Source organism: Cryptotermes secundus, unplaced genomic scaffold (assembly GCF_002891405.2).
Source record: "Cryptotermes secundus unplaced genomic scaffold, Csec_1.0 scaffold15, whole genome shotgun sequence".
NCBI lineage: Eukaryota > Metazoa > Arthropoda > Insecta > Blattodea > Kalotermitidae > Cryptotermes > Cryptotermes secundus.
In genome coordinates this window covers 395,950-413,546 of record NW_019721514.1, presented here as the reverse complement: position 1 = coordinate 413,546, position 17,597 = coordinate 395,950, and the positions used below count along the sequence as shown (strand labels likewise).

General features: G+C 37.9%; 1 protein-coding gene across 5 annotated transcripts in view; it reads left to right on the top strand.

Annotated features, from left to right (window-relative positions):
- Positions 1-17,597, top strand: part of LOC111875389 (E3 ubiquitin-protein ligase RBBP6) — a 90,498-nt gene that overhangs the window by 6,593 nt on the left and 66,308 nt on the right. For 3 of the 5 annotated variants that reach the window (XM_023871610.2, XM_023871608.2, XM_023871609.2), the window contains exons 3-9: positions 5,245-5,332; positions 9,787-9,832; positions 10,949-10,999; positions 12,691-12,779; positions 13,919-14,033; positions 16,576-16,700; positions 17,089-17,255. In XM_023871610.2, the coding sequence (XP_023727378.1) occupies positions 5,245-5,332; positions 9,787-9,832; positions 10,949-10,999; positions 12,691-12,779; positions 13,919-14,033; positions 16,576-16,700; positions 17,089-17,255 (681 nt within the window). Of the gene's footprint in view, positions 1-5,219; positions 5,333-9,786; positions 9,833-10,948; positions 11,000-12,690; positions 12,780-13,918; positions 14,034-16,575; positions 16,701-17,088; positions 17,256-17,597 lie in introns of all 5 variants that reach the window. The other 2 variants (XM_023871611.2, XM_033755799.1) reach the window with 2 other exon arrangements.

Below are 17,597 nucleotides of genomic sequence, written 5' to 3'. Positions count from 1 at the left end.
GACATTTTGCTAACGCACTTGAAGATCGATACAAAGAAACTAACTGGGGCAATGTATCTGTCCTTGAAACTTTCCACAAATCCTTGCATTCTTTCACCCCTACCCTAGAACATTGTGTTAGCATAACGGGACCAAAGAATGCAGGACTCGGTTCACACTAGTGCGAAAATCGTGTTACAACTCACCATGTGAAACAAAAGTGAATGAATATTAAACAACATATAAGCCTCAAAAAAGCCTCAGTAGCCCCGGTTAAGCTGCAAACCGGTTAATCCGTCCCCAGATAATCGAGAGTTGACTATAACTATTTGCATGTGGTATTTGTGAGAAATGCTCGTGAACATTGGCCATGACATACCATTAAGTGACATGTATGGCTGGAAAGAATACAAGAGAAAGCAAGGGAAGCTAATAATAAGAAAGTTTATATAACAAATCATGCAACTTCCTGTTGAATTTTGAATGGTTATTACTCAGCTGAATGTTAAAAATAATGGGTAAGGGGGGGGGGGGCGGAAATGTTCGTATGGTAATGGGATTCCATTTCTTCCAGGAGAACTTCAAACTGTCATTGAACAGGTGACAGTTGTGTTAATATTTTTTACAGCTGTTGGCATTGCATCATTTAGACCATTTGAAGAAAATTTGGAGCATTATCTTAAGGAGAGGTTAAATTGGTATACTCAAAATTTTTTAATGGCAAAATGAATTTATTATTTTCATCTCTCATTGCTGTTTTATCTTGATTTTCACACTACCACCAGTAAGTTTTATAAGTCATAATTTCTCCCATTTCTAGAATGTGTGAAATTTAATATCTTCACAATTTTTAGTTTCAAACATTGGAGAAATGGCGCACTTCTTCTATTACAGAGTTGTGTTTTGCTGAATAGAATCAAGCAGGCAGCATCGTATATGACTGCTGTTGTCAAGAGTACAGGTAACGGTTTCACAGACTGCTCATCTGTATGGTCAGCTGTACTACGTACATGACTGGAAACTTCTGGCTGAAAGTGGTACATGTCAACTTTTAGCTGTAACACTTTTTCCTTCACAAAACTTTAAAAGAATTTACCATCACAGTGTAAAATATTTCTCTGAATAATTCACTTTTATGAGCAATACACACTGCAGCTCTGTGACTTGGTTTGGTAGAACTTCCACATGTTTTTGCAAAGTTTATGCAGCCACAGTCTCATTTTCTGAACAGTTCTTGTTGCAGTATCAAGGTATGACAGGCAATTTGTGGTGTGTATTGTAATGCGTTAGGACATTGGTATGAGAAGAAATATTTTGATTTCTTGAAGTGTAAAGTCTGATTCTGGTGTTGTACAAATCCATGCATGTCTCCACATTTTTGGAAAGAGCCTAGACTTTTTGAGCATGGAATTTTAAGATCGGGTTAAAAAATCAAGTTTTAAATGTGATTTTAGTGTGCATTCCCTTGTCGAGCACATCAGTTGTAAAGACATGGGAATATTCACTGATCAGTGTGAAGATATGTGTGTGCCATGAATTTGCAGCATGTCCATTTAGTGCCGAGATATTCTCTCTTGTAAGATTTGAGGCTTTCACGGCGGTGACTATGAAGAAAGCAGTCTTCTGGGATTTGGCACCGTGTATATGTGGTGTTAACTGACGTTTCGGAGGAACGTATTGCCTCCATCTTCAGGGTAGAAGAAAAAGTATAAGAAATCTGCAAGCGACAAGACCGTGAGAACGGTAAAAGCAGTCTGCTTTTACCGTTCTCACGGTCTTGTCGCTTGACTGCTTTTACCGTTCTCACGGTCTTGTCGCTTGCAGATTTCTTATACTTTTTCTTCTACCCTGAAGATGGAGGCAATACGTTCCTCCGAAACGTCGGTTAACACCACATATACACGGTGCCAAATCCCAGAAGACTGCCTTCTTCATATTCACTCTTGTTTGCATTATTACAGTTCCAAAAATACAGGGCTTTGTTCACTGTAACAAAGTTTGTATCATTGGTAACCCTCTGTAAGGCCAAGCAGAACTAAATATTTAGAAAGTGGTTTTCATCTTCCAGAAAATATCACATCTCCGTTACGAGACCAGTTAGTTATGATTAGGAAAACAATTGCTGTTCTGAAAACAGACAAATGCCACAAATGACCTCTGTGGTTGAAGTGTCATTTTATTTAACCTCAAAGCAAGCAGTTCATATATTTATGACTGTCCTGTGAGCGGTTACAGAAAACGGCGTATATGATTTCTGCTTTTGGGAATATGCTGCATAGAATTCCTGAAATCTGAAGTAATATGATAAACTCCAGCTGTGAAAACACAGGGACAAGAAAAGTTCTGTGTGTTCATATTTGCAGGATTTAATGTGTAACATATGACAGTTTGATGAGTGGCTTGGTACACACTGCCAAAAATACCTTGTCATTCTTGCATTCTTGCTTTGGATAGTTATTAGATGCAGGAATGTGTCAAGACTAGTAGTTGAAGAAATAAATTGCAATGCCTCTTACTTAAAAAAATATATAGTTTATACCACTGTTTTTCAACCAGTGTTACTCAGCAGTCAGCTGGTTAGGTTGCAAAGTCTTTGAGAATAAGAACTCCCTTAACTGCTTGCCTGGTGAGTTTTATCTGATGTAGTGTAACCTATCCTGGGTAGATTTCTTTTCTGCCATGTTGCTCTTAAATGCTTACAATGCGATCATCAGCGTTAACATTTTATTTTGTAATGATTCTATTGTAAACTAATGTTATATTTTATGGGCATCATATAGCCAAGAGTTTTCTCTCTTAAGCCAAACACTCATGCTTACGCTTCAGACTGCTTGGTGCTATTTTACAAAAACTTGAACTCTCAACCTGCCACCTCAGCACATGAAGTGGAGAAAAGTTGGATAAATGGCAGGTATTATGCTGTGTGTCTTGCTTAGTACAGACATCTAGACAACAAAATTCAAACTGTTGCAGTGGTAAAAGTTCCATTTGTCTAGTTTGCCATACCTCTATACACAATTGAAATCAGAGTATGTTGTGTGTCACACCAATTTTGTTATCATTGGACCATGAGAGAATGTTCTGTCATGCCCAGTGAAAGGGTTAGTGATTAATATAATAATAATTGTGTACATAATTATAAGAATGCATGTCTTTTAAAAAGAGAAACTTTGTTTTTACTGTGGATGGATAATGGCATCTTGACCAAAATGACATATGGGATGGAAAATGTAAGAGGTCGAGTATCATTGCACTGTAACAGTATTGTATTATTGTCATTTAAATAGTATCTGTGTAGTCTCTATTACATGTTTGCCGACCCCTGAACCAAAAGTGAAAATTACATTTAGTAATCTCATCTGTGCATAATTTTCACTCGCTAGCATAGATTCCCAGTGTGTTGTGAGATGCAAGATCGGAGTAATCATTAATGTATTAAAAAACTTCATACAGAATTTATAGATAATGGTTAGGATGTCTCTGTACAAATTTTAATGTGCCTAATGCCAGTTCTTTAATTATTATTGTCAGATAGATAACTAATAAGACATTTTGTGGGTACCATGTTGTACAATGTACAAGAAGTTGCCTCTGAACACTTTGTGTTCTTTTTGAAGATTGTTTCCACACATAATTTCTTAATTCTGCACTAAGTGACAGTAATGTAACGCAGACCATGAATGTTTGTATGGCTGCTATGTTTGTGGTGTTTGTGGCAGTAAATTGGAAAATACGGAGGTAGAGCACGCTCTTGTAGCTTGTTGTTATATCAAGTTAATTAAAATTTGCATGTTCTGAAATTATTAGAGGGTAAGGAAAGGTGGATGCACACATGGATACAATATAATCAGGACTGAACATTGTGATTAGGTTGTTAACAGTCGTGCTTCTAATTTCGAAAGTTCTGGGATCAGATACAATCTGAGGACCAAGGTTTTTCGTGGCCTTTCTTAGCTCCTGATGACGTCCAGGATAGTACTTCAAATTAGGCCATTACTACTTATTGTCCCATCATTTGACACTATATAATTTGAACTCTTGAAAGTATAATTAAATAAAAGAAGAATAAATACCATAGGGCTACATTTATACAGTAAAACAACTGGGCTAGAAGGTAATGTTTTGTCAGGATTACTGTGTTCATGGATTTTATTCATTGTCACATATTCGTAAAGAATGCAGCATTGATTTTGACCTCTTTCTGTCCTCACCTGAAGGTGAAGGCAGGTTCAGTTTCCAAAATATTATGTTCTTTTAGAATATTATGCATTGGATAAAGTCCAGAAACTTGGCAGTACCACTCTATAGACAGTGTCACATAACTTCGAACAAGGCCCTGCATCCCTAATCAAATCTAGCGCATAGCTTGTGGTGGGAGGAGTTTCTTAACACTCGTTCTTCCACCGGCCGCCTGTCGCTTCTCACGCCCTCCACCCCTTTGTCTGAAATTTTTCTTCTGCACATTCAAGGTTACTCTTGTCCTTGTTCGAAGTTACATGACACTTGCTATAATACACCATTGTTATACCCTTTTTTGAATCGATGGTGACTTCTTGTTTTATTGTGTATGATGAGGGCTTTCAGGTCATATGAATGTGTTACACAAGTGCTGATTAAAGATCAGACGAAGATTACTGTCTTCTTGGATGTGGCGAAGTGTAATCTGTTAAAATGTTAACCCATTTTCAGAAGAACCTGCTGCCTCCATTATCAAGGTAGAAATGGGCTACCAGGAGATGGCAGCAGGCTCTTCAGATTGTAGGAGACAGTAGCTCTGCGCAGGATGGCTCAGGTTTTAGTGCTTCTGACTTGGGTGCTGGAGGACCCCAGTTTAAATTTTGTGTCGGACGTTGGCTATCCTGACAGATTTTCATTGTTTTCTTCATTTTCCAGCTTTGCAGGAAAATCCAGGACAGTACGTTTCATTAGGAAATAATCACTTTGTCCCACATCGTTTTTAGTTCATTATTCACTACTCGGCCTTTCATTTGGTACTGTATAGTGTGGGTTAATGGCAGTGACATTAAATAAATTTTAAATAAGTAAATAGACATATCCAGTGCTGTGATAACTTTATATGTTGCAAACGTTATCTAAATTGGCTTTTAGAGAAATGAGGATTGTACAGAAAAGTAGTTTGGCTTGATATGTAGTGAAAAAAATAGCAGTATTGTATAATCATTCAAATGTCTTTGAGTAAAATGTTGAGAAGTGAAATTGACATGTTATTGCGTTTACAGGTTGTGTGTGTTCTTTGATTTCTAGTGTATACAGAAGATGGTGCTTTGATCCCTAAAAATACTTCATTGATTGTTGCTCGCATTCCTCTGACAGCACAACAGAAGAAAGCATGGTGAGTGACAGGAACTTGTAAGTAGTTGGAACACATTAATTCACTGGCTCATTGTCACTGTAATGGAGTTGACTACTGACTTCTCTGACGATTCTCTTTGCTTCGATCATCAGTGTACTGTATTTTCAAAATATTTGCATTATCTTCAAAATTTTCTGCCATGCTGTCTGCTGTGTTTGTATAGCTGGCTTTAGAATTTTATATGTAAAGCAACACTCAAAGCCCAGCTTTGGAAGGTTTTAGATGTTTATTTAAAAAAATCAGAACATTCTAAAAATAGAACCAAAGGCTTAATATTTTGAAAATGTAGCAAAAACGTTTTAAAAAATGAAATTAGGAGCCTAAACATGTGAACTTGTTCAGTGGTAAACTTCTAAGGTTGGCAGCAGTAATGCGATGGAAAGTGTTAAATTTTAACATCATTTTTAGGTCATCTGTTAATGTGTAAATACCATGTGATACATCAGATACGGCACTTAACAATAAGGTACGGAATGTATTACAGTAGTTGAGGCCATATGTGGACGGAACAGTCTTATCTCTGACCAGTACTGGAATTCATTTTATTTAGCATTCATAATTGCTACAGCAGTAACACTTAAACAAGTCACATAATTAAATATGTCATTCTTGAAATCTTTCTGCCCAGATACCTAGAGGATTAGAATTTGTCAACAGTAAATAATTACTCTTGACATGGTTAAGCCCACAATTAAAATATAACACACACTATCAAAACCAGATAAATAATCAAATTAGATGCAAAAATAAAAAATGCTTACTGCACTAGTTCTGTTATCCTTATGAGTTTATCGAGAGAATTGTAATAGTATTACAGTAAATCAGACGTCCTGTATTTGACAATGTCAATCACCAATCACATGAAGATACTGCAATCAACCATTTGTTATCTATTTCTATTACTGAGTAGAGAGAATATGCTTACTACTGTCCCTCTAAAAGAAACTCATACATTGTAAAGAATGGATGATCTAGTAAAAATACTGTTAGCTTATGTTTAAAGTCATTACTTCCATATGGTTTTCTTAATTTCAAAGGCAGTTCATTATACAGTTAAACACCCATATTGATAACACTTTCTTAAAAGTTGATGTGTTACAGTTTGGCACATGAAAATCTTCTTTCCTTCTAGTATTATATTCATATAAATCTAAATTTCTCGTAGAGTATAAATTATATTTCTGAAAATAGCACAACACCTCAAAAATATACAAGGATAACAGTTAAAATCTTTAATTCTTATAAATAGGCCTGCATAATGTTCTGCTATTTACACTTTTCATTAAATGAAGTATCCTTTTTGTATTTTCAGCACTTTGCTATTTTTGCTTTCTCCACCCCAGAAAGTCAAACCATAATTTTCTAAGGATTGAAATCTGTAAAAGGAAATATTCCTGAGTGTATAGAAACTCACTTCATCTTTCAAGGATTTAATAATATAACATGCCTTATTCAGTATTAGACACAAGGACTGAATATGTGAGCTCCATTTTTAGATTATTTGTTATATTGATACCTAAAAATCTGAACTGTGATGTGTAATTAATTTTTATATTTTTGAAAGTAATAACTGTCTCAGACATGTCATATGATTTATTTAATTGCAATAGCATTGCTTTTGTCTTGTTAATATTTATAACCAGGTTATTTTTTGAAAACCAAGATTCTAGCTGGGTCATCACTCTTTTTATTTTTTCTTGGAGGGTAATTTTATTCTTATCTATTACCAGTATATTGGTATCATCTGCAAAAATAACCACTTCTCCATTTGATATATAATGGTAAATTATTTGTATATAATAAAAGCAGGAGCAGGCCCAAAATAGACCCTTGAGGTATTCCAAGTTTTATATTCATCTGTAGAATTATAACTGTTCATACAATATTTATTATCATTATATCATTAGAGGTTATTTCTACATACTGCGAACACAGTGTGAGATAGGATTTTAACGAAACATTATCTTCCCTTTTATTCCATAATGATCTAATTTTTCAAGAAGTATATCATGAACAATAACATCATACATTTTTGTGAGATGAAAGATTATACCACGTGCAATTGGCTGCCTGTCCAATGCTTCCTGAGCATTTCCAATAAAAGACTGTTACACAGATATGGTCAGCTTACTTTTCTGAAACCCATATTGCTTTTCTGTTAAAATCTTAAATTTAATAATGAATGATACCAATCTGTTATACACTATTTTTTTTTTTCAAAATTTTTTTGAGAATATAGCTGTAACAGAGATATGTCTCTAATTACTAATTTCTTGTCTAGTACCCTTTTTGTAAACAGGCCTAATTTTTGCAATTTTCAGTAAATCTGGAAATACACCCTGATTTATGGGTTTATTAAATATGAAATTTTTTTTTGTACATGTGATACATGTGTTTACTAGAAAATCGGGGATTTCGTTGAATCCTGCAGAAGCTTTGCCATTTAATTTCGATACTGCTGAAACTATTTCTTCTTCAGAAATCAGAAAAAAATACTAGAGTTTGGATTGCAGTCCACTACTTTTACTCCCACTTTTCTCCACTATTTCTTATACCTTATCAATAAAGTAAGAATTTAATGTATCTACCACGTTCTGAGGGTGATTTATTTTCTTTAAATTATTTTGTAACCAGATATCCTGATATGATTTTCCTGAACTTCCCATTTTCTTATTCATTATTGTCACACCATTTTAGTTGGGCTTGATGCACATACTATTTGTCATTTATTTTTTTAGCTTCAGAGATAACTTGTTTACAAATTCTGTGATATCTGTTGATATAACTCAGTGTATCCCTTAACAGTGACATCCTGTACTTCATATTATTTAAAAACCTCATTTTCTGACAGGAAACCTTTATTCCTATAGATATCCATGAATTATTTGTAATACCTCTATTCGTTGTTAGTTTCAGTGGAAACGCTGTACTAAAATAATATAAAAACTTATTTATAAATGGTTGGTACAGTTCATTTACATTCTTTTCTAAATAAATTTCCTCCCATAATTCACTATTTAACATGACTGTGAACTTAACTATGTTCTCTTTAGAGAACTTACTTTGCAGTACCTTTTTTAACTTTGTATTTCATGTGTATATACACCCATAAGATCTGGGCCAGATGGTCAGTAAAACCCATGATTATGATATCTATATAGTTCTTATTAAACTGTCTCTTTGTAACCATGACATCTATCAAAGATTGACAACTACTGGTAACTCTTGTTGGTACAGTGACTGTATTCATTAAATCATAAGGTACCAGTATATTTTCCAGTGCTTATTCTCCTTGAGAAGGTTTATATTCCAATCTCCACAAATTATTAGTTTTCCTTTTTTTTATGTACTCTGTCAACAAGTGTTTCCAGTTTGTCCAAAAACATATGAACATCACTATGGGTGGATCTGTAAATACAGATCAGTAACCATTTGAACTCTACTACAGATATCTTAAAGTATTCTTCACAGCACCACTCATTAAGAAAAGNACTCGTTTGACTTGTTCTGTATCCAAAGGTACTAACCTGCTTAGGATTTATAGAATGTAAATAAATTCAATTCAATTCAATAAGAAAAATAATTTCTATAGTATTTAACTCTTTGTTTACAAATATACAAGATCCTCCATTTTTATAACCCTTCCTACAAAATTTACTAACCAATTTAAAATTATTAATCTCTAACAAGACTATTTGGTCTTCTGCCAGTCAGTGTTCTGTAAAACTGATAATTCCATTTGCTTATTTAATAAACTTTGAACATTGTGATATAAAATTGCAAATTTGTGATCCTTTAAATTCAACTTCATTCCCCTTTCACATTTTTGGTTATTTATAATCATGTACACAATCATCACATTTGTGTTAAGCAAAAGTTGAAGCATTTGTGAAAATCTTGTGACTTGATAAATATTTTGGGTGCTAGATAAAAGTGAATTAGGGTAGCCTTGCTGTGGCTTTTGCCCCCCCCCCCCGCTTACGAGGTTCATTTCTTCCTGTCATACTGTTTGTTTCAAACTGCCATAAGCGACAGTGAAATTGCCAGAGCCACAGAAGCCAACCACCAAGTGGGAAATTATTTGCCAGGCATCAATTTTGCATCACTCCCGGTGATCATGTAACAATATTTTTATATTTTTATACTCTTGACAATAAAGATTACTTATAATATGTAGCATGTAATATTTCTGGCACTTTTGAACATACGTTTTAGTGGAGTATGAGTCGGTTCAGTGAAATGTGCACTTAACAGTTCTTGATTTCAAGTCAGTAATCCCAGTGTTGAATTTCCTTCATGTAAGATTTTCCATGCTCTGGTGTTCAGATGCACTGCTCCCCAGAGAAGCCTTAAGGGAGGGAGGTCAGTGTAGCAGTGTTAGTATGTGCTGAATTTTGGCTCACTGTGTACCTCAGTCTTTCATTTGTTTTAAGGGATCGTGCAGAGTCTAATCAACAGTTGGCTGGGCTTCCCAAAGGGGTGAGTTTCAACAAGCAGCAGTAAATGAGATGAATTTCTGTATTAGAATTCATGCTGTAAATAAATCGATGTTAGAAAGCTGTACATACACTGCAACTTTAAGAACATTAGCAGCATTTGGAAAGTGGACGGGCTAGGGGAGTGAGTATTGCTTGTTACCATGGTTTTCTTGGTTGTCTGTTGTGGAGGGCTCATTGAGATTTATTCTGACTGAGCTGCTGAAAATACATTTTCTTTCTGAATTTCTGTACTTATATTTGGAAGGTGCTCAGTTCATATCTCACCTAGGACATGACTAATGTCTGAAATTTGTCATGGTTTTCCTCAGTTTCTGCAGGCAAATACCTTGATTAGGCTACAACTCCTTTGTTCGAGATCCTGTTTGTTATTCATCTGTTGTCAAAGCATTCATTGGCATATACTGTAGCTACTGACAGCACCGTTAAATAACCCATAAAAGTACTCTTCCACCTCTCCCCTCCACCTTACATTGTTTTGAATGAAAGTCAGAGTTTCCAGTCTCATCTGTCTTCCCGCAATCCTTCCTTTTGAATTTCTTGCCACTTCCTTCCCTTCTTCCATTAAGGTAAATGTGTTATCCTATGAAGGTGTAAGGGGGAGTGGTTGTATAGATCCACATTTTCTTCACCTCGGAACTAGCTGGAGGTGAGTGGTCAGCTTCACGCCCTGGCCGCTTTACCCCTGGGGAAAAAGCTCCCAGTACCCATTGGATAGGAGGTTGGGTGGCCCCCAGAGCCGGTCTGGACAATGTGGAGAAGAGAAAATTCTTGGCCCTACTGGGACTCAAACTCTGACCCCTCAATCGTCCAGCCCGTAGCTCGTTGCTATACTGATTGCACTATTCCAGCTCTTCTCTCTTCCAGTACATGGCTAAAACATTTTATTCTGGGTCATCCCATAGGCCTCTTTGCTTAAAATTATAATTATAATGCCCTTTTTGGTATCCGTGTTCTGTCCATTCTTTTATGTGGCCTAACCATTGCATTTATTTACTGGTTTTGAACTCCAGCTTCTATTTTGTTTTGAAAGTTGGAATGTGTTACAGCTCAATAAACAGAGTGTTCTGTCATGTAACCTCAATCCATTTGCTTGTAGGGTGATTCAGCAGTTGATGGACAAGATCCAAGTGCTCACAGGCTAGCAAAGGTAAGTTTATCTTCCATTTTCTTTTTGAAATGCAGGAATGATGAATTGTGACATAGCAATACTCTTGATCATGTAACTACTTCGTGTCTAGTTTTGACACTCAGTGCATAATTGAGTCTGTTTTCACCTTTAAATAAACGTTTTATTGGCTCTGATGTTGCACTCTGCAGTGGTGTCCTGAATGTGGGAATTAATCTTATAAAGAATAGTACAGTAAGACCTCGCTAATTCATATTAACCGAGACCAAACTCTTGTCCAAATTATAGAAATGTACTAAAAATATGATTAGGGAAGCTATTAAAATTGGTCCTCTCATATCTTTTTAGGTAGTACAGCTTTATTTATTAATTTATATTTGCATATTATAAAATAAATTTACTTGCCAAAAGATATAAAAATGTAAGTTTTGACATCATTCTTAAAATATTTTAGGTAGCCTGCATACTTAATATTATTGACGTTGGACATGAGGCCTACATGTATCTACTGTCGTGTGCTAACGCTGCGTGCTACAGTTTGTGATCATCAAGGTCAAAATTTGGAAAAGAAGGAACAGTTGTCTGAATCATTGCCAATTCCGAATTATTGAGGTTTCAGTGTGTTGGATGTCAGCACACAATGGATGACATTTTCATGAAATTTTATGTTGGGAATTTCACTAAAAGTTGTGTATCCATTCTGATTTGGTACAAATTAGTGACAGTAGTTGATGAAACCTACACGTGTATCTTCACACATCTTGGGAATGGTTTGCTAAATATTTATCAGAGCAAAAAATGTTTTGAATAAAAATTGTAGAGAAAAGTGAAGTGCATATTTTATGCCCAGTACACACTTTCTATAAGTTGTATGATATGCAAGATAATTAAACAGTTGAATGAAAGTGCCAGAATTGTTACATCATGTGTAAAGGTGAAGGGAAAGTCGTGCCTGTGCTTAACTAATTGAGCACTATACCATGAAGACATATGGGGGAGTGTATTTTTTTTCATTGCTAGTGGGGTGGGACTAAGTCCCTTGCACTGCAGCTACTTCTGGCCTATTGTACCAGCCCCAGATGATAGGTGAGGGTGATTATGGAGGAATTGGTGGAATAAAGATTGGCAGGGGAAACCGAAGTACTCTGAGAAGACCTGCCGCAACACCACTTTGTCCACCACAAATCCCACTTGACCAGACCCAAGATCGAACCCGGGCTGCCACAGTGGGAAGCCAGCAACTAACCGCTTGAGCCAGGGCGCGGCCTGGGGGAATGTATATATTGATCCTAGTATTCTTGTCATCGACAATAGTTGGTGGTGAGTGATCAGATTAATGCCCCCCCCCACCCCCCCACCGAGGAAAGAGGTCCTGCTTACCCATTTGATAGGAGGCTATGTGGACATCCATAACCAGTCTGGACAAAATTGAGAGGAGTAAAATCTTACTTCTGCTGGTTGCAAACTTCAACCCCTTGGCCATCTAACCCATAGCTATTTGCTGTGCTGATTGCACTGGCATGGACATCTCATAACTCATTTCATTTTAATATTGTTACAATTGACAGGTTGAGCCAAACATGGTACTGGAGTATGATTGCTTGTAGCACTGGGCTCAGTCTAATGGTTTACCTATCATGTAGAAGTGTATGACTAATGAAGTTACACTGTAATAAATGCTTCATCTTGGAACTGTAGTACATGTGTTTTAGGCTGTTGATTTATCGAGCTTGGACGCAAGTGAAGAAGATAAAATACAGGCTATGATGACTCAGTCAACACAGGACTACAATCCAGTGAAGTATGTTATAATATTATGTTGTCATTGTTATATTGCGAATTCCCATACTGGCTGTGTTTCTAGACCTGGCCGCTCTCAGCAGCACATGCAGTGAATTTGGTTGAGTTCACAAACTTCATTAAAGATTGTAGGGTCTGTGCAGGTTTTTTTTAATGCTAGTGGGGTGGGACTAAATCCCTTGTACTGCTGCCACTTCTGGCCTATTGTACCAGCCCCAGATGATAGGTGAGGGTGATTGTGGAGCAGTTGGTGGAATGAAGATTGGCAGGGGAAACCGAAGTACTCGGAGAAAACCTGCCCCAGCGCCACTTTGCCCACCACAAATCCCACTTGACCAGACCCGGGATCGAACCTGGGCCGCTGCGGTGGAGAGTCAGCGACTAACCACATGAGTTATGGTGCGGCCTAGCGGCCTCCATAGTCTAGATGTAACATTCCCACCTCATGACTTGTAGTACGCGGGTTCAAATACCCGGCGGAGGTCGTCGAATTTTTAAGGGCAGAAAAATTCAGGGAACAAGTCCTCCGGGAGGGACTTTAAGCCATGGGTCCCGTGTCGTAGCTTTACAGCATGTAAAAGAACCTCATATCTCCAAAGGAGGTCACTGAGCCAAATTATGGACGTTTCCCGCCCAACAGCAGTCTCTAATACCTCTGGTAGATGGGGGAAGTGTTTTAGTAGAGGAGTGTTTTGTTTTGTAATGATGTGCTGTCCTATGACCCATGTGAAATGCTGCAGTCTGGACAAAGTACTGGTGATTACTGATTGTAGGCTTACCTGGTGGTTAGTTATTGATGTTGATTTCATATTTTGGTTACACTGTGTGTGGGTGATATTACTGATGTTTCAGAGGTACATGCTACTTCAGCTTTCCTGAGGAAGGAGGAAGCATGTACCTTCAAATGTCTGCAATATTACCCACAGTGCATGGTGCAACAACCCAAGGATAGAATCACCATCAAAGGTTTGGTAAATGACTGCCATCAGATAAGGTAGTAAAAGGGCTAAGAAAATAATGTAAACTAATACAGTTTCATATTATATACCAGTGGTAAAATTACTGCTTTAGTTGTGTTTTTATATGGCGAATCACTTTGTAATTATGTGTGTAGAGGGTTAATGAATTTTTATTGTCTAGTTACATGAAAATACGAGGTGCTGGTCAGATGGGAGAGGTCCCAACTTCTTATCGCTGTTTCAAGTGTCATCAGCCTGGTCATTGGATAAAAAACTGTCCTCTTGGTTTGAACCAGGTAACAGTTTCAGTAGTGTTAAGTTGTCAACCCAACCTTGTAGGATTTGAGGTTCTCACAATAGTGGTTATGAAGAGTTCTGTTTTCTGGCATATAATGCCATGTAGTCCGTTGAAAGTTGACTGATATTCTAGAGGAACATACTGCCTCCATCTTCACGGTCAAAGAATAAGTCAATAAAGGAATCAGCATTGAGCAGGTAGCAGGCAGAGCTGATTTCTTGCTTGGCTTGCTCTTTGACTTTGAAGATGGAGGCAGCATGTTGCACCAAAACGTTGGTTGACTTTGCACAGACTACATGGCGTTATCCCAGAAGATAGCACTTTTGGATGCACGTGTGTGTTGCTGCTGCTTATGTAATTATATTGTGACATGACGGCTGAAAAAATTCTGGAGCCAAAAGAAACGTCCGTTGCTAGGTTTATGGGACGGTAAACATGCGATGGTGCCGTGGAGCAAAGATCCGTTGCTATGCGATGGTCAGTAACCATCGTGACTGCAGTAACAGTTATGCATGCAAGAACAGAGGAACTGTTGTATGCAGTGTTTTCTTTGTGGTCCATGCTGAGGCTGTGTCAGAAGACGAGCTGGAGAAGCCAGACAGTTTGCAGGCAGGACTAACCTGTTATAGTGAGTGATAGCCAATGGTGGCCATACATGGCTAGTTAGTCAATGGTCAGGGTTTGTGGCTTTGAGAAGTTACAAGTCAGTTGCCAGACAGTGAAAGGAGGAGCTATTGAATGTGGAAGTTGAGGAAACTACAGTGTTTTGATCTGTTACCAGGCGACAGCTAGTGAAGACAAACTGAGAGTGACTGGATGATTGCTGTAGTGAATTGTAAAGCATGTGAAATAGCAATAGCGATATAATTTACTTGTAGTAACAATTTATAAGTGGTCAGTAAATCAGATTATGAATTCAAACCCCATGTCTAGCAACTAACTATGTGACAGTATTGTAACTTGTATAGCTGGGCAATGGCTCAGTAAACACATTTCCTAGGTAACACAGTCAGCTATAGAACTTCTGTTACTAGGGTTTTGAGACACGCAGTGTGTAACTTTAACTGATCTAAAGCCAAAATCTATGGGTGTGAGCGGCTCAAAGCACAGTAATGGCTTAGAATGCAATAACTCTCCTGTTGAAAAGGTGTCTTCTGCATGATTCACCAAAACATTATAACAAGAAAGTTTGCAAGAGAGAATGAATTAATTACAAAATTGCAGAATTATGGAATTACTTAGTTGAGGTCTTACAGAATTAAGGAATTGGACTTGGCTTCGTACCGACTTGAATCATCAAATTCGTTCCAGGAGCATCCAAGAGTTGCATCGCTGAGAACTTATTTATTATCATTGCAGTAATCTTTTGAAGTGTTATAATTATTTATAATTACAACTGGTGACTGTCCAGTAAATTGATTCATATCCAGAACCCATTAATGTTTAGGCACATAACCAGGATAAATGGCAAACTGGTGTCAAAAGTGGGATGTGGATTGGATCAGAATGATCAAGCAGTTGGTTTTATGATTGCCTCGTGTACTTATGTATTATGGAGATGCAACAGATGCTGGCCAACCAGGAAAGGTGGGGGCCAATAGGAAAGCTGATCAGGTGAAGGCAGATGACAATCTTGAGGAAATGATGACAAGGCTGAAAGCCACTCGAGAAGACTGACGTCAGTCAAGAAAGAGTGAATATACAGCTCACAGAAATAAAATCCACAGTAAGTGTCATTGAAGAGAAGATCAAAGCTGCAATATACTGCATTTGGTCAGAGTTAGAGGAGATCCTCCAACATCAGATGGAAGGCATTGTGTCCTGTGTTGACCAAAAGACGTAGGACCTTCGAAAGGAAGTGACCAAAACACAGGTAGAATGACAGGAACTGAAGATGTCCCATGATACGCGGACAGAGAAAATCCAGGAAGCGAGGAAAACCCTTTATTTGAAGGCAAATCCTGAGGAAATAGAGCCTGAGGTGAACCATCAGGAGCTCCCTAAGGAGGATGCTGTAGTGAAGCTGATCGTTGGACTGAGGAAGTGGCACAGGGGCCAGAATCTAGCTGCAGTGCTACACAGAGAGCCGAAGGAACTAACCCAAGGAGATGGTGGAGTGAGTATAGATGAGGTTTTGATTGGTAACCGGATTTATTGGACGCCTGACACTTGTGACTACAAATAACTACAAGAATCTCATTGAGTTACTCAAGATCACTAACACACATATAGCCTTCTCAGTCTTCACTAACCGTTGCTTGGTAGCAGCTTCCAGTAGTGGACGTTCTCCTTTCTCTGATTTCCCAAACGGTCCCAGGCCTCAGTTACCACCCTCTCACTTCTCACAACTGCAGCTTTCAACCGACCGCACAGAAAACATCTCTCCCATTATTGTGTGTTCTCTCGTTCTCGGGGAAACATGTCCACAGAGCTGTTCCCTAGCAACAGCTATCATACTATCACCTGTTTACACAGCTGTTAGTTGGCAATGGGCCTGCATGTCACAGTATGTTTTGAGACTGAATTGTTTCATCTTACAGGAGCCAATAGAAATTAAGAAGAGTACTGGAATTCCACGTAGTTTCATGGTCCCAGTAGAGGGACCAGGTGTCCCGGGTGCAATGATGACCCCAACAGGACAGTTTGCTGTTCCAGCAATTGATCAGTAAGCATCCTGTAGTCACACATCTTTGATTTTAACATGGTGCATGTTAATATACGATTGAGATTTGAACTTTCCACTGTGGTGAATATGAAGGCTACAGTGTTCTGGGATGTGACACCATGTAGCCAGGTGGAAGTTCACAAGTGTTTCAGAGGAATGTGCTGCCTCCATCATCAGAGTTTAGCAAAACTGTACTTGGTTCCTGTTTGGCTTGCTTGTCTACCTTGAAGATGGAGACCATACTTTACTCTGAAACACTTGTCAGACCTCTGCCGAAGTACACAGCGTTCTGTCCCAGAACTGTGAGAGCCTCAGAATGAGATAGGAGACATTATATGGGTGATCTTTGTGCTTCAGATTGTTAAAAGTCTGTGGTGTTCATTTGCAGCCAAGCATATAAGGAAGGCAAGAAAGAGAGACCTCCGTTCCAGCAGGAGCCAGAACCAGTTGTTGAGAAACCTGAGATTCCGGAAGATCTTCTGTGCAGCGTGTGCAAGGACCTGCTTACTGACGCAGTCATGATCCCATGCTGTGGGAACTCTTTCTGTGATGAATGTAAGTGCTGTAATTATGTTGAAGTTGTTTCCAAATCAGTGTGTTCAATGTGTGAAAGGGTTACCTAGTTACTGCTGTTTGCCTGAATGTTATTGCATTTGACATGGGACTGTCATTCATAGTGTTCTGAGTTTGATCCCCACTCACATGAGTGTGTAGATTTTTCTGCCTGCAATGGTTCAGAGCTCATCTTAGGCTGTAGCTGGTGGCCATCATTCTCAATATCACCTTGGGAATAATTTTATGCAGTGAATTAAGTTGGGCTGATCAAATTAATTACATGATGAAAAAAAAGCTTGGAAGGCACTTCATTTTACAATGTTATTCTTAAAAAGGGAAATA